At 40.4% G+C, this 24,085-nt stretch overlaps 1 protein-coding gene across 1 annotated transcript; it reads left to right on the forward strand.

The window, feature by feature from the left end:
- Positions 1–11,522: 11,522 nt before the first annotated feature.
- On the forward strand, positions 11,523–21,449 carry GDF10 (growth differentiation factor 10). The gene is made up of 3 exons (XM_054277219.1): positions 11,523–11,845; positions 15,377–16,284; positions 20,521–21,449. The coding sequence occupies exons 1-3, from the start codon at positions 11,548–11,550 to the stop codon at positions 20,710–20,712; spliced, it is 1,398 nt and encodes a 465-aa protein (XP_054133194.1). The 5' UTR covers positions 11,523–11,547; the 3' UTR covers positions 20,713–21,449.
- The last annotated feature ends 2,636 nt before the right edge of the window (positions 21,450–24,085 follow it).

The following is a 24,085-nucleotide window of genomic DNA, read 5'->3' on the forward strand; positions in this document are numbered from 1 at the left end:
GAATTCAAAAGTAACAAAACCCATCATTGTTCTATATTTTTCATGCCTGTTTAAAATTTCAATGGACCTTCTCAGAAAACCTATTTTAGATGGATAGAGCTAAAGATTTAAGGCCACAGAACACTAACCACATAAATTGCTCTCATTCAGATCTTCCCAGCATATCACCTGGTGTTTTACAGGCATACCCCCTAATGCCACATAACTGAGTTTTCAGTATAAACTTGCAAATGAAGAAAATATTTGCAATCGTTTAAAAGTTGAAAAGAAAAATTTTATAAAAAAAATTAATTACATCTTGAAATTAAAAATCTAGCTTTCCATTACTGTCTATTTGAGCATCTCTATGAAAACAACAACATACTAAAAACAAAATTAAGCAATGTGCCTTGTGATCTAAGCTAGCTGAAATCATCCACAAACTTCATGCAAATTACATTGAAATGCATCTTTTTGCAGAGCAAAGTGTAGGTAGAGAACAGAAGGACGTGTAGTATATATTAAAGACTACAAACATATGCTGAAGATAGAAAAACTAGCTCAGAAAAAACTATAAAACTTATTGCACAGGGTACAATATTTCATATAGAATATTTTCAGAAGAATGATAAAACGTTGAAACAACACACTGGATAAAAAGATACTTTGTCCCAGGGGCAAGTACTGTAGTGATCAATTACATCTTGAACTGCAGAAACAAAATTAACTAACTTGATGGAAAGCACCACATTGCAATAAAATATATTATATACAGATGAACAGGAATTGAGAATGCTATTTATTTGAAACAGCAGGTGTAATATACTGTACCTCTATACCTCCTGATGGAATATTTCTAAATGGGCTACCCATATTTTGCAACATGACTGCACGTTGATTTATGGAGCCAAAATAAATGATATGCTTCGCCAATAAAAATTCCTTGCAAAGGCAGCTTTTTCCATTTCATTTTAAAGTGAATATGAAAAGAAAGACATACAGAGAACTTTTTTTTTTTTAACAAACAGTGCTAGGCAAAATACATGTTACAGGTATGAAAGTATGTTTGTATATGTGTACAAAAGTATTTTCTGTACCGAATCAGTTTTTGATACAGAAAAGCACTTTGTACATATGCAGACAGCACAAAAAGTACTTCCCATCTGAGGGGTGGAAATAGTCAATGAAAACAATTCGCTGTTTTGCTTTACAAGTGAATGAAATACCCTGAGGAGTTCTGTGTTACTGTGTGCTAACACAGCAGTTCAGAGTTGGCGTGCTAAGGGATGCACAAGCTGTAAGGCCCATGGATGTGCAAGCTGCCTGCCATGGCACAGCGGGCTGCAGGCAGCTGGTGGCTGTAACACACACCCATCATTACGCACTACAGGTCATGGGAAGGTGGCAATGCCTGACACACTGATGGTGCTGACATTGCCAGCATGACAGTTCCATCATGCTTCAATTTCACTTTCAGTGCTGCCACGCAGCCACTCAACGGTGAGGTGGAATGGTCACTAGCACTACACTAATTAAGTTTAGGCAGCTGTAATTTCCCATCCTTAGGGATATTCACAGCATCCAGTTTCAGTCATTGTACTTAGTTATCTGTGAATCCATCTCACATAATGCTGGACATGTAAAAGCCAGATGCCTCATCTTTCCAGTTAACTGTAGCTTTAATCTGTGGGGGTCACCAGCAGTCACATCCAGATTCCACAGAAATCAGTCTTACTAAAATAATTCCTTGACATGCACAGTGTTACAATAACAATAAGAGGAATGAATGCTTACTCACATTAGTCCTTTGTTGTTAAGCATATGAAGTAAACTGCACCAATTTAATTGGCATAAGAGTGAATTATTTGGCATGGGAAATACTACACCAGTTATAGGAAAGGAAAAGATAAAACCTTTTCATGCTGAAAATAAGCAGAAGCATTCAATTAATTCAGCTCAAAACTTTACCCAGATCTAACTGAAGCCTTCATGCAGATTCTGATGGAAAAGTTGAAAGCAATACATGGTGAAAAAGTTGGAGAGAATATATGGTATAAAAGTTGGAAAGAAATTTGGAGAACTAGATCTCAACAGAACTTCAGATCTCTTCACTCAAACAATTCAGGTATTTTAATGGCACTTTGAAATCTTTTGAAGGAGAGGTGGAGGCTTAACAAAAATGACCAGACAACCTTCCAAACTATTCACTCCCAACTAAGGTGACCAGTTTCAACAGGTCTGTAAAGTCAGTACCATAGCACTTCTTCTGCTCTACTTCTGACATCATAGAATAAACATTTTCTCCACCCTTACAGACAAGTGAAATTGTTATATTCATTCTAAGCAGCTTCTCTCCCTGCATTACACCAATATCACATTGTATCATCCCTTTCAGCATTCAATCCCATGGCATTCTCTACCTCACTTCTTCCTTCCTCCCCTTATCCCAGCTTCTATTCCTCTTTGCTCTGAAATAAAAGCATAGGCTTCTTTCTCTTCCTTCCCATCAGGGTAGGACACCTTCCTTTGAGAAACCTGCTGCATAACTGTTCCTTCTCCTTTCTTCCTAGGGCGGAAGCTTTTAAAATCTTCCAGCTGGCATCATTGTCACTTGTGATTACATGCCTTCTCATGAAAGGTCAACTACCATTCTAGAACCTTAAAAAGGCCACATGCCCCGTCACTAGAAGGATTTTCTATGCTCATTGTACTGTTGAACCACTTTTCACTGCAATAAAGCAGGGATTATTTAACAGTCATCTCAATATATTTTCAGTGATGTTTATTATAAGTCTTTTCTGCTGTAAGAGCTCCTGCAACTTTGGGTAATGAAGCAGAACCACTGAACTTATCATCTCCCTTCAGAAGAGTTCCCTGGAATCCTTGTTTCTTCTCTGGGACTAAGGAGAAAAGAATGAGTGGAGTTTCTTTGACAATGATAAAAAACCCCATGATGAACTTGTGTTCTCTGAATCATGAGTGTGAGTGATATTAAATGCAGACTGTTAGCAGGAGGATGAATATAGTAACAAAACGTCTTTAGGGACAAGGGAGCACAGACAAGCATTGGAATGCCTTGTGGTAAATACATCCCTTCTGAATGCATCATCATCAGAGGATTTATTCCAGGTCTGGCTCATGTTGCCATAACCCTGAAGTGGCTTTCAAGAACTTATAAAACATATGAGTGAAGACAACAAATTAAGTGAAGGCAATAATTAATAATAAAATACTTTCCTTTTCCAAAGCTCTTTGATCCTAAAGCTCACAAGGAACGCAATTATATCATATTAAGGCATTAAACACTTTTGATTAGTGCCTACTAAGCTTTCTGAAATTCCTAAAATAGATACCACCTCCTTCTGAAAATGGCATTAGGTACAGAAACATCTGCATCTTAAGTTATCTAAATACCATTTAAAAAACAATACAAGTACATAGATGCTCCACTAAATTTAAGTTGCCTTACAGATTTCAGTTTAATAGAAATAAAATGCATTTAAAATTCCCACATGAGATTTTAACTGAATTGCCATACTTATGAGCTTTTTCATGCAGAAAGAGATTCAAAAAAACATCCTTACAGAACACTCTATCTTACAAACATGAAAAAGTCAGTGCTGCCCCTCATATACCCTAAGGAACTGCTTTCCATGTTCCTCATCATATTTCCCACTGTCCTTGAAGTACTTGTTCCCCAGTCTAGTTTCATAGTTAAGTCCCTGTAAGTTGTGGATAGCGCAGTGTCCTACCATGATCTCTGCAACCCCTCCATCCCTGGGAGCACTGCCCACCTCAATCTAACAATAGTTGGTGATTTAGTGATTTATAGATCTCATGGCCTGCACAGAGTGAATTCTGCTGCCACACTAAACTTCCTTTGTACTTGTCCTTATGCCTGAATATGCCGGCACTGCTTTTTAAAACAAATGTACCATTCTCCATTCTGTCAAACTTTCAGTGTCAGCAATTAACGAGTTGCTTTTCTCACTGTATTCTTTTCTTTACTGCTTCTTTACTGAAACTCTTCACCCTACTCTTTAATCCAGTGCTCAATTATTTCTAGGACAGTGTCATTCAAAACACATTTTTTAATGATCTCTTATCTGCAGTATTTATACAAACTACCATCTTCTTTTCCTGGAGAAGTCAACCCATAGGTGTCAATTCCAGTCCAGCCACTGTGTTGAGAGCTTTGAAGCTGAATAAAACATGTCTCAGATCAAGACTGAGTTTAACTAGAAAGAGGCCAAGATGATTAAAGTGGATAAGAAAGATGTATTAAGACAGTCTTTGTTATCCAGTATTTCCTAGGGGCCCATGCTGCAGATAGCAAGGAATTGCTACTGATTGTGGAAATGAGCCATGGCAAATTTTTAATGTGCTTTGTTATACTTTAATAGGAAACCCATTAAACTATAAAATGTAACAATGCTCATAAAAACTTGACACTCCTCACTAAAGATAGGGCTGCTGGAAGCTGCCTCTGCTCCAGAGCAACCCTGCTGAGCCACTTTACTGGGTTTCTGACTCCCAGCTCTGGGACATTGCGGCACCACGGCTGCTTTCAGCTCCTATGGAAGGAGCCTGACCCACCAAAAACACAAAGTAGAAGCTTAGAGCTTTGTTTGACTACAAACTTTTACTGCCTGCTGCAGCCCTTTCCAATTTCAGAATACATTGCTTCACTGCTTTACATCTGTCTCACTGAGCAGAACCACAGAGGTCAGACCTTGGTGAAGCCAGAAGCCTGTCTTTGCCCATCTTGATACTTTGTTAGGTATTTATTAGGTGTTTCTCTAGGGAGGCTCTGGGAGACACTAAGATGCTCATAATAAAGGTCTAGAACAGATCTTCTAACCTATGCAGGTTGTGCTGTATCACCTTAGCATCAGAATGCCATACAATGGTATACTGAGCAACAGAGTACATATATGTCTTCCATTTGTCTTTAAAATATTTTAAACTATTAATAAAGAAATTACTGTATTGAAAAAAAAATCTAGTGTTAGCATCATGATTCTTCTGCTCCAATATTCATCTACAAGCTTTTTTCATTAATTTGCTATAAATCAATTCCAAGTGAGTCTTATGGAATTTCTGGTATTTCTTCTTTCTGTGGAAAAAAATCCCTGCATAGAGTTTGGGAGGAAGAAGTTTGGGCAAGTGTTCTTATGATTTCCTTCCTACAAGATAGGATCTTAAATGTGTGTTCAACCCAAAATATCCTATGATTCAATGATAGATGGTTTTAGATTCATATAGGAAATCTGTCAAGAATAGGCCTTATTTTATTTATATCTATGTACATCTATGATTAATGGGAGTGAGGGACAAAGAAATTTACAACTGAGACTACCATAGATTAGATGCCACAAAATGCAAAGAACTAGTACAATAACTCACTTAGAATGATATTCCCATTTTTCTCCACTCAGATACTTCAAACTGTTTTAATTGTCATCTTCCTAATAGTTTAAGAGTTATATAATGTTAATGAAAAATTAGTGTGAGACTGATGAACAAAGCATCTTATTTCAAAGCTTAATTTTTCAATTTACAGGGAATAAGAATTTTGGTGGAGTTTCAACTGATGATTACTGTGGTTGCTAGTCTGGCATACTCCCTTTCTAAGCAAGCTGAGATCAATCATAGCAAGAATTCAACAACTGACAGGGCCAAACTCATCTTGGATGCAACTCCAAAGTTCATATAGTGACATTAAATTTTGGTCCACAACTTAGTATAACAGAAAACATCTCCTTAGTGTTCTTTTACAACAAACAAAATATCCACATGGACCCAAAGTACACAGCAGTGATCTGTGGAGTCAGTTTCACACAATGTGTGAATTCTGCTTACCATCAGGAATTCTGTCTATGGAAATAAGAATAAAAACCCCACTTTAAGCTCTGGCATACTTTCTGTGTTGGCTGTCGGGTTTTTTAAGCATACTGGATATAATATGTGATGATAACCTAAATAACTCTTTCAAATGAGACAGCTAATGGTGCAGCCTTCAAGAAGCAGTGTTCTGCACTCAACCACTCATCCACATTTCTTCTGGAGGCTGCAGGACAGAATGGGATTTTCTCAGAAAAAGGTGTGAGGTTGGTCTCTCCCCTCAAAATGCTGAGTATAAGAAATGAGAGACAGGTAGATCAAGGAAATATGAAAAAAAGGGATCTATCAGGAGAAATAAATTCTTCCGTGTTGTTGAATTACCTGAAGAGGAAAGTAACTACTTAAAAGAGAAGCAGGAGAAGAGGCTTCATGGATTCAGAAACAAGGCAGAGAGAGAAAATAGCTCTCATTAGACCCACAAGTATGGGTGAAAAATTTTAAAAAAAGCACCTTTCAGCCTGCCTATCCTAGTTATCTAATACAAAACACTGCCTTTAACCCCAGGTTCTCCCACTAGCGCATGCTGGCAGCAGCTCTGCCAAGGCTATCCTAAGGCTGAGAAGGTTCTGACTGTCCGAGCTGGAGACAGGGAAGCCTCCCGGCAGAGCTGCTGGCTGGGAACACGTCCCCGGAGCACGGGGCTGTCCCCAGGGGCTGGCACTGCCTTCGGGACACGCCTGTCCCCTGCTGGTCACCGTGCCCGTGACAGCGCCCGGAGCCGGCTCAGCCCGCCGTGCCAAGGCGCTGCGCATCCTCCTGTCTCTGCAGCCGGACTCGGAGCCACAAAACCCCGAAACATCCCGGCTCCATCTGCGAGAAGATCTTTGCAAAACCAGCTGCGGTCACCGATGGTTCCCAGCTGCTGCTGCCTTTCCCCCACCCTCTCTCCAAGGCCTTCAAATTCCACTTGCAAGCGGGAGTGTGAAGATGCAGATCGCAGCTGGCATGCACTGGTGCAGGGGGTACAAGGGCACGCTGCAGCCTCACCGGGTCTGTCTATTGCACAGCCCATTCCCACTTTCCTCTTGACAAGCACGAGTGTTTAGAGCGGCTCATCAGATACGGGTGCTGCCAGAGTGCATCAGGCAGAACTCTGAACGTGTATTGAGCACTGACCTCAGTGAGAGTCTCTGCTGCCTAGGAAATAAACTGCCTAAAAGGACTGTAAATTCAAAGCCTTAGAGGTTGCAGGCTGGAACTTAAGGACTAGTGCCTAGAGCTGCTTGAAAAATTTCCTTTAAATTTGTTTTGAACACGAAAATGGATTTAAACACCACAACCACCACCCCTTTTCCTCCCTGAAGTTGTCAACTTCTGCTTCAGCCACAATCTGAATGGTCTGATCACCTTCTGCTCTCATTCTCCTGCATGGTCTGTAGCTTCCCTCTCCCATGGAAGAAAGGTATCCCAGGCAGGACAATGGCCAGGCACTTGTGATGCATCCTCTCGCAGTAAGGAGAGATCTCAAACAGTAACAAGAGCTACTGCAGTTCAGGTGAGCTCAAAGACAGAATAACCAACATGGATGAACCAGTTTTTCAACAGACATGAGTTACCATAGAATTTCTACTGGAAAAGTTTCTTCCCTTAATAGGAAAAACATTTCTTCCTAAATGACTCTACATGGTGGTGCATGGACCATTGAAAAGTTGAAAGTGCCTGCTGTAACAAAAACAAAACAAACCCCAAAAAACAACAAATCAAAACATGGTCAGTACATGGTAAAATCACAGAATTGCTACTTCTGCAAATACCAGCTGATACCTTTGCACTTGGTAACCTATGCCTGGGGAAAATACTCCCACAGAGAGAGGCTGGTGACTTCTGGGTAAGCAACAGAATGGGAAATGCTTGTCTGATCATTGTCCATACTATCCTCATTACAAGCATAAATGGTGGACCTCAAGATAGAAACACGTGTCTTTGGTTCCTGAGACCTGTCAAAAATACATGTTCTGAAAGTCTTCCAATATGGAAGAAAAAATCCTGGACTGTCAGTGAGATAAAACCAGAAAAGCAACAGATACAACATTTCCACTACTGATGGGGATAAGGAATTATTAACGCACCAATGCTTGGTACAAGCCAATTGTGTAAAGAGAAACTGAAACTAACCCCAGACTTGCAAAATGCTAATCCTGAGGCTGAACAGTGCTAGCACTGCCAGTGGAACTGGAATGGGAAGGGGCTCTCTACTTCACACAACCACCCTCAGGGAGTGAAATCCTCCTCTGCACATCTAGCCAGTTGATAGAGAGTCCTTGTAGCCAATGAAAACCCACAGACACCACTAGACCACAGAGCATATGAGCAATTTCGGACATCTGCCGTAGGGTGGGACAAATTACACTTCATCTGTGCACCCTAATTCCTTAGTTTCTGTAATGATGATCATTACAGTGTGGTGGGATGAGAATAGAGGTAATTTTTGCTTCTTAGCAAGGTAGACAAAATAAACTTTTGTCACTAAGGATGAAAGATGGGGAGACTGTCAGGGGGAAAGTTTATTCTTGTGACAGACTGGAGTATGTGAGATCGTGGATCCAGAATGGAAATTCAAGATGAGAGGTTGTTCTTAAGCTGATGGGATGACTGAGAGAATTAGAGGTGCTTCTTAAGAGGAAAATCTTTCCCTGCCAACAATAGGCAAAGCTTTCCCTGCCTGATGTACCAAACACTTCTCTCAGCATTAAAAGCCTTCCAGAACTCTGGATCAGCTCTGAGCATTCTGCTTCCTCTAATACCTAAACACCACTTTGTCCTTTCTGGGGTATTAAAATAATTTCACTATTGTTTAGGAAAACTGAACTAAATGCAAAAGCCCATTTTACTGACCATACATCACTGACCATATAACATCCTTGTCACACTCTGTGATTTTGGAAGGAATGTGAAAAGGTTTTGTAGAGTTCTGCCACCAAATTCTATGAGAACCTGCAGACCACTGCATTTCACACAGCTAACTTCTAATTAATAAATTATATAGTTAAGGAATGGTCTTAGCTAATTGTTTAGCATTACACATAGCGAGGGATTTTTCTGAGTGAAAAATGAATGAGCTGCCCTACAATAAGTAGTAGCCGGAAATTTGGACTGAAGCCCAAATTCAATAATAATTTATGTTTCATTAACTTCCCTGGAGTTTTAAGCTTTATTATCCCTGCTACTGACTTTATTATTAAAAATAAAAGAGTCAGGCAAAATTATTTTAATATACATAGATATAATCCTAAAGGGAGTTAATAATTTATTTTACCATAGAACAAGAAGAATAGATACTACTCCGTGTGCTCTATATCCCCTTTTGTATATTTCCTGTGTATTTCCTACAACAAAATACCACCACAGGTCACAATAGTTCCTTTGTGAAGATATCACTAATTCCATAAGAAAACATTATTTGGTTTCTTTTTCACATATAAGCTGTTATTAAAGGTATGTAACACTATTTATATCACAATTATTTTAGCAGGAAACTTAGATCTGCAGTTTAAAATCTTGAATGCATTGTTCTAACTATAAGGAGACTTTCTCCAAGTCCTGGCTTGCAAAGCTTTGACTTAAGCTATTTAAGAAGGGAAGAAGAAAAGAAAAAAAGAAAAAGAAAAAAGAAAAAAGACTCTACTTGGCAAGAGCTTTAATTAGCAGAAATTTCCACGCTAGGAATATTATTCTGCATGAGCAGAAATTGCATAGCTCTTGCCTCTAGATGCCTTAGAGATGCCATTGATTGGCCATATTCAGAACAGGGGAATTATGTGACCCAGTGCTAATTTGAATTCCTTTACCAAACACATTTTTATTTCATCATCTCAGCTGCATAAAAGAGTCAAAGTACCAGAGCTTTAAAGACTTTGAATTCCTGCTGTTCTGCAATAAAATAAGGCAAGAAATATTAGCCATCCCTGGTTGATTCTTCAATTCTTTCCCAACAATGTCAAAGTATCAGTGTCCTACAGGTTTTAGTGCAGGTTAAAGACTGATACAAAGTGTATGCCTGAATAGAAGTTTGGAGTGAGTTAAGGAGAGGGAGAACATTTTAATGGGACATTGGTCCAAAATAGCCCAGCTTGTTTCTACCTCCTGCTGCCTCTTCCTCCTTTTCACAGGACCTTGATTGTATAGAAACAGTACAGACAAAAACCACAAACAACAAAAGGTTCGCTCACACCCCCAGTGGAGGTCATGAGCATGCTACCATGGAGAAAAAAAAAAGCATCAAAGGGTAGTTTGGCTTACTTATAAGCAGAGATTAATTAACAGGAGATTTGATACTTTAGCAATGTACATTTGGGCAAATTTGTATTTGCAAATTGTTTGTTTCACACATTCAAAGGGCACAGAGCAATGAGGCCTGGTGCTAATTTTAAAAATGAATCAAACCTTTCTTTGCTATGATCCAAAACCTACAAACTTGTGGTTCAGAGGCTTTCAATGGTATCTGCTCAGACTTGACACTCCAAGGTTAATAGAGAAAAGCACAAAAGAGTTGTGTTATACACAGCAACAGTAGCTTTTTCCAATATTTTTTCAATTATTGCTTTGTATAATCTCCAAGAAAAGTAACTGTCTTGGCTACTAGAGATAAAGGTTTTAAAAAGAAGGCGGAAATTTAAAATTCCCTTAAAATATACCCCTCTCCTTACAGGTTGTCTTTAAAACTGCTATTCATTACACCAGCATTTATACCCACTGGATGACTATGATTCAGAACTACCTGTGTCACATGAAGACTAAGTGCAACACGCACCATTCACTTTGAAGTCAACCCCCTCCGACCTAAGCCATGTAAATCCTTCAGAAATTCACACCAGTATTCTCCTCCTTCAAACCACACACAGAAACAGTCCAATGACGAAAGTTTACCCATGCACAGCCCCTTTAACCCCGACCATTTAAGTATCTGCTGGGAATTATCAGTGACCCTTGCTGCACTCCCGGCTAGCTCACACTGGCTCTTCCAGAGTACGGGGACTTCTCTTTTCTCAGGGGTCCTTGAAATGAACACTATTCACAGCGTTGCCTTCACAAGACAGCACTGTCAGTTCTGCCAGCAAAGGGGAAACAGCAAAGACTCTTCCACTTTCGGCACGTATATCACACACCCTTTCCGTGTCATGCTGCCGCTGCCCCTGCCTGCCACTCACCCTTCCGTGCCCTCACCGCCTGCCCGCCCTGCTTGCTATCTATCGCTTCTATCTTTCAGAAATTATTGTCAATCCCCCCCGCCTCCCGGCCGGCGCAGGCAGCCAAGGTGCCGTCCTGCCGCAGCGCCCCATGCCGCAGCGGCGGCGGTGACATGTGTCTCTCATCAGCAGCTGGCCGCTAATTAATTTAGGTCCTTTTCCCGCTACGCTGTAAGGAGCGGGGAAGCCCCACGTCGGAGAAAGGCAGCGTCCCCTCCCGCAGCCCCCGCAGCCGGAGCGCTGGAGCTGCCCCCGCTCCGCCGCCCCCGGCCCGCAGCTCCTCGCCCCCGGGCCCGGGGATTGGCCCGGCGGAGGCGGCATCAGCGGCGGGGGGGGGGCCGCCCCCACCCTCCCTCCTCCTCCCTGGCCCCGCCGCCCCCTCGCCCCGGTGCGGCAGGGCCAACCGGGAGACCCAGACGCAGGCAGCGACCCAGCCGCCGCCGCTCCGCGCCCGGCCAGCCGCCCGCAGCATCCCCCGATGGCCGCCCGCCTGACCTGCTGCCTCCTGCTGTGGGCCCTGGGCCATGGGGGCTGCCGCTCGCCTGAGGGGGAGGGCGCCGGCAGCCCGCCCGCCTGCCCCGTCCAGCCGCCCGCCGGCCCGGCCTCGTCCGCCCCCGGCCGCGACCCCCGGCGCGGCTCTTCGCCGCCCCCTGGGCTGGGCAGCGTCGCTCAGGACATGGTAGCTGTCCACATGCTTAAGCTCTACGAGAAGTACAACCGGGAAGGGAGCCGGCCCGGCGACGGCAACACGGTCCGCAGCTTCAAAGCCAGGCCGGGTAAGACGGGCCGGGCGCGGGGGACACCGCCGGAGCCCCCTCGCTCCTCTTTCGCTTTAAAGTGACGGGTTTGCGTCGAGGTTGTCACTGACTGCGGGCGGTGTCGCTCTGGGTGAATGCTGGGGCTCCCTTGCTACCTGCACGGACAGGGTGTCGCCCCTCGCTTTGCGAGGCTTCCCACCTTCCCTGGCTCCCTTCCCTTCCCGGAGAGCACCTCCCCTGGGAAAGTCTCCGTTGCTGTGGATGCAAACCAGCCGCAACAGAAGCGCCGTTCCCAGCGCACATCGCACTGGGCCGAAAGATCTTTTCAAAAATACTTGGAGCACAAGCCTCGTAGCGAGTGCTCCAGGCACTGGTCCTCTCCCCGGCTCCTCTGGCAGCCTCAGAAGTTCCTGCTAGGAAGAGTGCCGCCTACAGGACCGCCGAAAATTGCTCGGCATCCTAAATTACTTGCACTGCATAAACCTGACAAGACAGATACCTGACGTCGCTCTCCCCCGTTTTACTTGGCTTGATTATAAGGGGGGAGAAACATACGTATTGTTTGTCCTTCCTACACTTTCATTATTACACTTTCATTATCCCAATATCACGTCAAATAATAAAAAGGACGTTTGCCTAGTTGATAGTCCATGCATTTGTTATCCTTTGCCAAGGAAACGCAAACTCTTTTCTGGAAAACATCTTCCTTCTTTGGTTAACACTTACAGACTGTAACTAAGATCTTAGTTCTTAAAATAAGAACTGCATGAGTTTCCAGAATCTAGTTGTTACTACTTTGTCAGAAGCATTCATTATTCTATTTAGACAAATCAGATGGATTGAAACTCACAAAAGCAAATTTTGCATTAATCTATTTCTCCTCCACTTAAGTCTCATGTATAGAGTACAATGCAGCATACAGTGGTTTAGGGAATGCTTACTATAATATTGCACAATAATTCGTGTTCTCTTGTTCACCTCAACTTAATTTCTATCCTATGTCAACTGTAATACCAAAAAGCAATCATATTCAAGGAGGGGGAAACTCCAGGGGAGAGTAAGTGGCTAATGAAATTGTCTAAAAATCGAAGAGTTATTATGTAAAGCAATTGCAGACACTTAGGAGAAAAATAAATTTTCATGTTCCAGATCATTATTAGCTGCTACAGTAGGGGTTAGGAAGGAGCTTCCACTGTGGATGGTTTTCCATGACCTCCTGTTAACACTTAAGTTTTTCTGTGAACTGAGCAGCTAATACTGGCTGTCACCCAAATAAGGCCCTGGACTACAAGAGGGATTTGGGGACAAGGCAATAATTGCACTATATTCTTTTTCTTAATTTTTCAAATAATCTGATGCACACACTACTTGCATCAAAGTAGTCTAAGTTGTAATTCTGTTTCAAAAAACTAAAATATCAGCATTTTCTACCCACAGGTAGACTGTGCTGACCAAATACAAATCAATATTATTTCGCTCATTTGTCTGATCATGCAAGCAAGGCAGAGAGGCCCAAAGTTACCTTCCCTTTTGAAACCCTGAGACATTAGTGTGTGAAAAGTCTTTGTCCCAACAATGCTTGTGCTTCACAGCAGTAACTACAGAGCTGATGGTGCATTTTACTACTAAAAGAAATATTTAAAAATTCAACTGTACACAGCTCAGGGAGAGAGAGCCAGTAGATAGACGTCTTCTTAGAAGCATATGCCTTCTGAAATGAACATGCAATAATAAAGCCTAGTGTTCTACAGAAAGTATTATAATTACTCTCTTCCTTGGCCTGAGAAATCATATATTAGCCTTGTGAAATTTCTGTGCTTCAAAGACTTGAATAAAATCTAAACCCTTAAGTTTTTTCATAGTATGAGCACCTATACAAATGACTAGTGTTGCCTAAAAGCTTGCAAATAGGAGTCCTGTCGTGCCTGAACTGACAGAAACAAATAGGCTCTTATCACATCGGTGGAAGCTGTTCCACTTCACTGTATCAGGAACAAAATACAGATGGTGTAGATGGAAACTGCATTTGAACATTTGAACTTGAGCATTTGTACTCCAAAATTGCCTATGTGGGTTTGGGATTAATGATCATCCTAATCTACTGTTCTTTTTGTCCAAATCATGGCTCAATCCAGCACTAACTGGGATAGCAACCACCAATTTAGTAAGGTGTAGCATTATTCATTTCCTTCTTTCTAATGAAACTTTTAAAGAAAGAATGTTCCAACAAGTGGCAGTAAACAGTACTGCCTTTCTGTTGTTGCCATAATTTCTGTGGCTCATCATCCATAGTGCACTGAAAAACAAACCTAAATGTTTCTGGGAAGCCTAGCTGTTGCTTTTGTTGGGTTTTGTTTGATTTGGGGTGTTTTTTACTTCCTTCTGCCAGAGAATTTTAAGATATGTCAAACAGGGCTGCCAAAGGGTTGGTCCACTTGGGTTGATTAAAGTTGCAAATTTACAGACTCTAATCCTTTGATGCACCACTAAGTAGTGGTATGAACTTGGGAGAACAGGAATCACTTCTTGGTTCTGCTACCACCTTCCTACATACTTTTGAGCTAGCAAAAAAACAAAGGCAATTTTCACAATGATAGACTATAAAGGCATCATCTTTTTATGTTAGGATGGGGTTATATTTTAACACACTAAGAGAGGTTTCTACTGTTTAAATAAACATGGTGTAAGCAGTTATCAGTGTAAAATTGCTCGTTGTCCTCTAAATGAGAGCACGTATGTAAGCTAAGCACAAACTGTTCAATTAGCTAAAAAGAAGCTGCTTCAAATGGAGTTTGAATTTTGAGAGTCAGCTCCTGTTCAATTGCATTTGTCACTAACTTCATGCAGATCTAAACACAAGCCTTAGAAACCAAGGTTGTTTTAGAGTGCTTTAAACAAAGCTCCTACACGATGTGTACTGGAAAGGAGGATTGTTCAGAGGAGTAATGACCCCCAAAATGTGTCACACTGCTTAATGCCAGGCCCCTTATGAAATGTCTCATGTGCACTACTTACAGATGATGAGCTGTTGCCCACAGAGTTGGAGACCCAGACATCTTTCAGGAGTCTGCAGTCACCTTTAGATTAGATAATCTTGAATATTAACTGTAAACCTGGTTTCTGCTAGTACTGGTTTCAGCAAGGTATTTCTCTGAGCCCTGCTGCAGGAAAATTTGACAGCTTCTCTGAGCCTTTGTTATGAATGAAATCAATCAAGGATTGCTTTTCTTGTCTGCCTAGAATGAAAGGCAGTCTGCAACTAAAAATCTCTGGGAAGAATTTTATCCCTCGTGTACAAAAGATGCCCAATGTGTTGGACACTCTCAATGCTATTGTAATATTGCTATTAAATAGCTAAGTTGTTTTCCTCCTCTTATTCACCATAGTTCTAGTTGTCATCATAGTCATAGTTGAAGTGGCAAGCTCACTATACTAAATTATTTGATGTAAGTGAAAAGCAAAATTTGTTAATTCACTTAAATGGAAATAAGATTTGACTACCATTTTTGGTCTCATATATACATCCATGTTTTCCTTGCTCTCTTGCAGAATTCCTGGCCCAGAAGCCCTTGTACTGCTTCAATCTGACATCCATGCAGGATTCAGAAATGATCCTTGCTGCCACTTTTCACTTCTATGCTGACAAACGCCCTCGGCACCGGGAGGTGTTTTGTAAACGGTCCAAGAACTCATCCTGCCGCCTCCTTCACCTGCCTCCACTCCTACGGCTCAACCTGGTGTTCCAAAGCATTCACCAGAATTCTGCCTATGGACTGGTGAAAGGGAACATCACTGTGCTTCTTCAAAGGCGAGGGGCTTGGCATGCAAAGGACATTTCACACATTGTAAAAGAATCAAAACGAGTTGGAGAGCTCATTCTCTGTGCTGAGCTTGATTCTGGGGAGAAGCACCAGGGCTTCCCCGAGCAAGTTGCCAGCCATTTGCCTTACATACTAGTTTATGCCAATGATCTTGCAATCTCTGAACCTAACAGTGTGGCAGGCACCCTACAGCGTTATGATCCATTCCCTCCCAATGACGGGGACCCAAATCTGTCCCCTAATGCTTCTACTGACACTCGAGTTAGGAGGGATACGTACCTCGCCAGCTCTATTCAGAACAATGAGTTGCCAGAAGTAGATTATAGCAACAATAAATACAACAAACATGACATATGGGAGAATGCCTACAGATCCTTGAAACCAAAAGCCTCACGCAAAGATAGAAGGAGAAAAGGGCAAGAAAATACAGAAACACTTAAAAAGTCTCAGGTGCTAAATTTTGATGAGAAAACGATGAAGAAAGCAAGGCGAAAACAATGGAATGAGCCAAGGATTTGTTCAAGAAGATACATGAAAGTTGACTTTGCTGATATTGGCTGGAATGAATGGATCATATCTCCCAAGTCATTCGATGCTTACTACTGTGCAGGTGCATGTGAATTTCCAATGCCCAAGGTAGTATGCCTTTTTATTCTTGTTAGCTTGTAAACAGTAGGCCTACTGTTCTGCTTATCCAAGTACTTCTTTAATTGGAATTTCCTTTAGATTTTTACCTTTTTTCATTGTGTTTTGTTGCCTTGACCAAAAGAATTTAAACAACATTGTTTCCATCAATTTAGCCATCAGAGTGCAGAAAGATTGCCACTTCCCTTCAAATTCAATCTGAAGAGTAGGAAAAAACCTTCAGGTTTATCTTACAATTTCTCATCTTACAACTTGAAACCATAGCATAAAGACTTTTGTAGCTTATGAAAATATGGTTATACACACTAAATCATCCAAATGCTTTATCGTAGTGACAGAAGTATGAAGTATTATATGCTAATATTAAAACAAGCTACTCTATCAGCATATTTCTGGATTCCACTTGTAACGCTTCAGAAGAAAAATAAAGAGTAGTTACACTGAAGTATTTTTAACTTCAGGAAACTGCTTGTCATTTTTGAAAACAATAATACTGTTTAAGATGATATTTGTGTATCTAAATTCTAAAAATGTTAGATAATCCTTCTGGAACAAAAATGTTGATTTACCTTATATCTCTAGAAGTGCCACAAAATTGGCTCTAGCACTCTAAAGTAAGCATACTGAATTCCTCCTATAGAAGCAGTGTGAAATTTGCCAGTGGAGAGATAAACATTTCTCTCACTCCCACTCTGCTCTATGGCAAGAAGTAGAAAGGCTGGTAATCCTATGCTGGACAAGAACTTTTAGGATTTTATAAGGCTTTCAAGTAAAGGTAGAGGGGAGGATCTGAAGCGCTGCATAACCTGCATATTTAGAAACTGTAATTATTTTGCAATTCTGCCTACAAATGGCCTGATTATTTGTTCGACTGACATTTTTGTATGTGGTCATTTGGCACATAAACAAAGAATAGTGCTGTACAGCACAGAATTTCAAGGCTCTGAGACAGGAATCTGCCCTACTTTACATCCAGGGAGATTGATGTATGTTTGTGTTGAAACAAGTAGTATAATTCCAGGAAGAGTAGATATGTAGGCTAGTTTTAAGTCCAGGAACAGTGGAAATCCAGATTTCATGGTGGGGTGTACAAATCAGACCACATGTTCTTGGATAGCTGGCCAATGCTGAGCCAGGTGTATATAAATCGACACATGGTCTGGCAAAAATTAAAGCTTGCACAGACTCACATACAACTTCACTTTTTTGTTGTAACACAAATTGATCATGCAACAAAATCACCATTTAACTTACCCAAAACAAAAGACAGTCTGGGAATATGGGTCCTTTGCCATAGACTCACAGTCTAATGCACTATTCACACACAACATAAACCCAAGAAATAAAAAATCCCCAACCAAACAACAAGTCCACCTTTCAAAAAAGATGCATTTAGCACATCTGGCTTCTTGTGAGCAAAACAGCATTACACAAAAGCTGGTAGGGCCAAAAGAGAGAGGATCCATTGCTAGCTTGAATAGTTAAATAAGCTTATATTGCTCCCTAACTTAATATCTTATCTAGAAATATAAGCAATTACTTGATATATTATAATGATTCCCTTTCACTAATATCTTGATGCCCAAAAACCGAAATAAGGGAAAAAAAAACCAACTTAAAAAAAACCCCCAAAACATCCACCCCCCCCCCCAAAAAAAACCAAACACAAACACCAGAGAAACTAAATCGTTCACATTCATTGATTGAGTTTGCTTTGAAAGAGGTCTACTACTTGTTAGCTTTGTATTTTAAACAGAGGAAAAAAAGAAGCAGATTGAAAGCTGTAGCTTTTTTTAATGACTGCTTCAAAAGGAAGAAAGAGAGGATGCCAGCATGGATGAAGATTCAGTTCAGAGCATGAGAATTGCTCTATATTACTGAGGAAAGCATTTGTTCTTTCACATATGCTGTAAGTCAGGAGAGTACCAAAGGCCTGATTAAAACTATTCATAAAGACTTGGTCTGCACAGTCAACCTATGATTGACAACAGACGCCTTATTTCGAAAGTACCCTTTTAGAACTGTGGAGATAGAATTACATACCTGGCATGTTGGGTATCATCACATTGTAGGTTTAATTTTTTTTTCTTTAGTATCAGTACATCATTGTGCACATCCACTTTAATAATTTCAAGTCTTGATTTAGATAGATACTCAACAGCTTAGGTACAAATCTTCTCATAGTAAGTTAATTTACTATTTCCTGAACTGTGAGGAGGGACGCTAGGTTATATGTATGGCTGGCTGCAGTGCTGCATTCACCAAATAAATTCCAGTCCTGCATGTCATAGAACCTGGTGTGTTGTATATAACTTAGCAGCCAGCATTTAAAACATTAGCACTCCCTCAGTGTCATTATTACTGGGCATTCAACTAATTATTTCAAGCTTTCTACTTTAGCACATTGGGACAGAGTTAAATGTGAAGCCTAGCCCATGATCACTGAGCACTGATGCCAGGTTTCCTGAAGGGCTGGAAAAATTCAGAGCCTGGCTAGATGTGGGATGGGTGTGCTGTCTGGCTCTGCTGTGGATTTAGGGCTCAGGCAGCCAGAGTCCATACAGAGTACTGCTCTATCATAAGCATTTTCCCTTCTAAGCACTTTTCTGCATAGCATATCCACATTCAGGCATTTAAAACATAATTAGTGTTGTTGTCTTGGGAAACAGCTGCTCAGTCTAGATAGACTGTGTTCACATGTCTTTGTTCCTTGCAGATATTAGAGGCTGCACAGTGGGAGAAGATCCTTGTAGGATCTTCTGCAGGTTCATAGCCAGGAATCCTGTAAGTCAGTAACTGGCCATGAGGGCAGTGGTGGCTATAATGGGGGCAATAAATGCTGTTTCAGTAGCACATTGTGATCTGTGGAAGTTTTAAATAACAACATAAAATAACACAGGTGCTAGGAACAGTTCAGGAGGTTTTTAATAAAGGCTAAATTAAGAACTTAATTTTAGAAGCTCTGATTCTTTGAATTTCTATACTCTGCAGTTGCTTAAACACTCAAATCTCCTGTTTCTCTCTTGCAGTCCGCATATGCTGACATGACCAACATGGGTAGAAACTGATTTCTACTTCACACAGCAGCTGAGACCACCTCACTGCTGCTTGGCTGTGGACAGCTTTGAAATCTAAAGATGGAGAGCAAGAGAGGGCAAGCTGCTGCTAATTATGCTAACATGCTAATTACAGAAAGGCACTGTGCAGGGTTGGTCACTTGTTGGGACTTGGCCATAGGGACACTGTCTTGAAGAGTCAAGGACAGATTTCATAGTTACTCCCTATAATGACTTCATTAAGGAAGATCTGAACGCCTTTGATTTGCTGATATGTTACAGTTAATGCAAATGTTTCAAAACTGAATTATCCTAAAAACACCTCCTTTGTTCTATCCATGGTCTGCATAATTTTTCATGTTGAAATGGAAAACCATGATTTTTGTGGCTATAACCCCAAACAGGTTATAGATGTAAAGCTGCTGTGAATCCTCACTTCATATTTTTCCCAGCCTCCCAGCCTTTTTCCTTTTAAAAAAGCCTGGTGATGAAGGCAGAGGGACACAAAGACCACAGATATTAACTATTTGTCGTGCAGTTATGATCAGAAAGGCCCTGTCAGGGTGCTTGACTATTCTATACTCTCTCCTGTGTACACTACTTCTGGAGTGCTCTGCTCTTTGAAAAGAGAGTGATCACTCCAGGAAAAAGTAACTAATTTCAGGTTAGCATACATGAGAAAAAATTCTATTGGAACATAGGGATAGTTATTTTGGAAATACTTACCGTAGCAAATTTTCTAAGTCAGACAAGAGGTTAAGAAAACAAAATATAGCATCTAGCAACTGAGAACGATGCCCCAGTTTGGGCTTCTTCTTCTGCATGTCTGCCTCCAGCATGTAGCAGGTACATTCAGGGACATTTTTCTTCAGACCTCTGGCTGCTGGCTGTGCCACCAGTGCCCTCCTCTGGTATTTATGAAGGTAGCCTAAGGAACACCAAATACCTGTTGGATACATCCAGCTCAGGAAAGCTGGAAGTGTGAGGGACTGGCTGAGCTACATGGCCCTGTAACTCAAACAATGACGTATTTGCTTTATTGAGAAACAAACAACTGCATAATTGTTGTGATTTTCCAAGTTCATATAGGAAACTGATTGCTTAAACCAAGTGCACCTAGGAAAGTGACTGCTCATAAGTGAAGCTGTAACTATTTCCTTCTCTGTTCTAGATTGTCCGGCCATCAAATCATGCTACAATTCAGAGCATCGTAAAAGCCGTTGGAATCATTCCTGGCATCCCAGAACCCTGCTGTGTTCCTGACAAAATGAGCTCACTCAGTGTCCTGTTCTTAGATGAGAACAAAAATGTTGTTTTAAAGGTGTATCCCAATATGTCAGTTGAAACTTGTGCCTGCCGATAAGTTCGTACAAAGACACCTTTAGCAAGGCCTACAAATCCTGCCTGACCGCTCTGGGAAGCTGTGAAGGAGAAATTAATCCGCCTGTGTTGATGAAGCGATGCAAGCCTCCAATTCCTCTACAGAAAGCACACGGAAGGACTAAAACAATGCACGTGTTTGCCTTGAAGGATGCTGTACTGTCATCATTTGTCTTTCATATTCATCTTCCAGGAATTCAGTACTTCAGATACCTTCCTAACCCACCTAGCCAAGATACCTGGTGTTTAGAAAGAAATTCAAGTGTAAAGTTTTCCATAATCAAAGGACTAAAATATGTTTTTATATGTTATTTTCTGACTATTTTATCTGTTCAGTTAACCAAGAAGATGGGAAGTGAACTTGCAAAGGCAGGCTTATTTTAGAATATCACTTTTGTACACAAATCAAAAGTTTTTGCCTAAAATACTCATACTTTTAATATGCATATTTATACTGAGAAATGCTGTAATAAAGGGCTTAAAATGTATATTTTCTTCAGGATGCAAGTATAGTTCACTGCATAAGTTTTCATATAAACAGTATGTTAATATAGTAATTCTTGGTTACCCTTCCTTAATATATAATTTGTTCTACAAAAGACATGTAATATCCCACAGTTTTGGTTTGCTGGATAATTTCAGGTTGTTAAACATATTCTCTGAATAACACATACAGTATAGTAATATGTTGAAATACTAAAATAAAATAACCAAGATTTATATTTTTGTAAATTATTCTTTATATCCTCTAGATTGTTACATGCTTTTAACAAAAGCTAATAAATTAAAGGTACAGTAGTATCTAAAAATATTTGATTGTTTTTCTATAAATGCACTCTCCTACATTCTGTTAATTAGATGGAAACTTGTAAATACATGTTAAGCTTGTCATAATGCGCTTCAATAGATTAAAGACAGAAGGAAATACTGCGATCATCCAGACCGACCTCCTGCATAGCACAGATCAAAGAACCTTGCTCAGCAGCTTCTGCACCATGCATTATGGAACTTCTGTTTTAAGCTTGGGAATATCTTTGAAAAACATGCATAAATTTGGCTTTAAAGATTTCATGTGATAGAATATCTCTACTGGACTACAAGTAGTTGTTCCAAAAGTTAGTGCTCTTTGTTCATATGCAGTGGCTTAATCCTAGACTGAATTTGATGAGCTTTAGCTTCAATTCAATGGATCTTACTGTAACCTATTTCATTAGATCCCTTTTATCTATTATCCAAAATACTTTCACTGTGTATTTTTAGTATAGAGAGTAGGGTCAAGTTACATTTTGGCTAAGATTTAAATAGATTGATTTCTTATTCTAAGCCTTAAAACAATTTCTGACAGCTCTCTTCTGAACTCCTTCCAGAACTTTCATTAACTTTCTTTTCAAACAATGAACATCAAAATGGGAAACATTTGGCAGTGGTTCCATTGGAAGTCTTTATAGAAATAAAGTCTCTGCATCCCTCTAACTCCTACACAATCCCCTGTTGATACATTTATGGTGGCCTTTTAACTACAGCAGTCTTTTGAGAGCTGGTGTTCCCATCATGGTGTCTGTCAATCCTCTGAGTGTTCTAGGACACACTTGCCACATTCTTCATTTTCACCCACCTGCATAAAGTAGCATAAAGAGACCAGGAGTGGAAGAAACACCTGAAGTTCCTAAGGTAGCACAAATTATGATATGGAGTGCTTCCTCGTCAAGAAACAGTCTAACCTTAGGCACTACCTTGTCCTAGTAGGAGCTGCTTTTTTTAAGGGGAGGATACTACACGCACTTCCTTCTGAGTAACAATACCTGGAAGGCTCCTGTCCTACTAAGGTTCTGGGTATCTTCTGCCACCAATTTTCTGTGCTCAGGTGGTGCAGTTTCTCAGACAACAGAGGTGTGTAAATGTGGTGCTTCCTGCAAACATACATAAAAGCAAGATTCAGCATGCATGGGAGCAGCATGGGCGGCTTTGCAAGGTTACTCTGATAGCAGTTCTTGCTAATTCTTCCTAGGAAGCTCTGACTAAGAAGTACAAATGATGCCCTGTAGTGACTGCCAGTTATGCCTAAAAAAAAGATCACTGATCAAGTTTGCAGTTCTTCTCCCAAAGTACTTTTTTACTTTGTAAATTACTACAGTAATTTACACTAGCACTGCTGGAAAAAAACCTTTGTATAGTGTCACTTTTAGAGATCTCCCTTAAAAAATTTAAAATCTTGTGGTTTTATAAATCATGAGAAACACAACTACAATGGATATAGTAATGCTAACATATAAAGAAAAATTCAAAAGTTGTCAGAAAGTCATCATTCCTACAGAAAAGCCATAAGCATAACATTTTTCAAAGTATCTTAAATCCATGTTATTTCTGCTCTCTGTGAAAATCTACCTTTTTATGTAGCTCTAGTCTTGCTCCCATTCATCACTATATCTGAAAATCCTGACATATTAACTTAGTGTGCTTATATTCTCATACATAGCATTTTGTTTTCCTTGAGGAATACTTGCTATATCTTGAATTAGTCCTTCAATAAAAACATTTTTTTCAAGATGTGCTCATGCAAGCTATTATGGCAAGAGATGCCACACTGAGTCTAAGGTCAATAGGACATATAGAAAATGCTACTGCTGCGCTCAGAAGGACACTACAAAGCTCCAAGAGGTTAAGACTGCATTAAAAGTTCTGTTTGCAAAACTATATATTACACCTGTAAGTGTGATTGTTCTCAAAATATACCCTTGCTACCTGTCATACACATCTCCTATTAGTAAAGCTTATTTCATTTGGAGTTTAGCTGTACTGGTCAATTCTTCAATGCAAAAAAAGGCTTTCAACCACTTTTAGTGGTTTAAGTTACTCCTTTCTGGATCTTTGGAATTTGGATGTCCAATCTTCCTCTGGAAAGAGAAACTTTGCATTTAAAATGGCACAAATGCAGACAGCTGCTGCCAGAGGATGCTGATGTCTTGGTTCCTACAGATCTTTTTATTTCTTTGAACATCCTATAAACCATTCTGCTCAATGCTTGAGTTTATAGAGAAAGTTACTAGTGGTAAACATAGGTCAAGATAATTCCACTGACTAACCCTAAAAGAAAATGGTATGAGTAAAGAGAAAAAAACATTAAAAGAGCTGATACTAGCCAGCAAAGTGTTAAAACTCATTTTTTCTAAAACAAATCCAATTTAATTCTTTCAGGCCACTGCTTGATTTCCAGAGGTAACAGCAACAGCTACAATGTACCTAGGTTTTTGTGCAGTATTCAATTCACTTGCCAAGGCTGCATAATTCAAATAAACCACCGGACAATATTAATGTGTTTGTGTATCACATTAATTTAAAAATGTCTCACTGCCAAA

The sequence above is a fragment of the Melozone crissalis genome, unplaced genomic scaffold, assembly GCF_028551555.1.
Source record: "Melozone crissalis strain CALT ecotype California unplaced genomic scaffold, PUWL_Pcris_2 ptg000019l_1, whole genome shotgun sequence".
Taxonomy (NCBI): domain Eukaryota; kingdom Metazoa; phylum Chordata; class Aves; order Passeriformes; family Passerellidae; genus Melozone; species Melozone crissalis.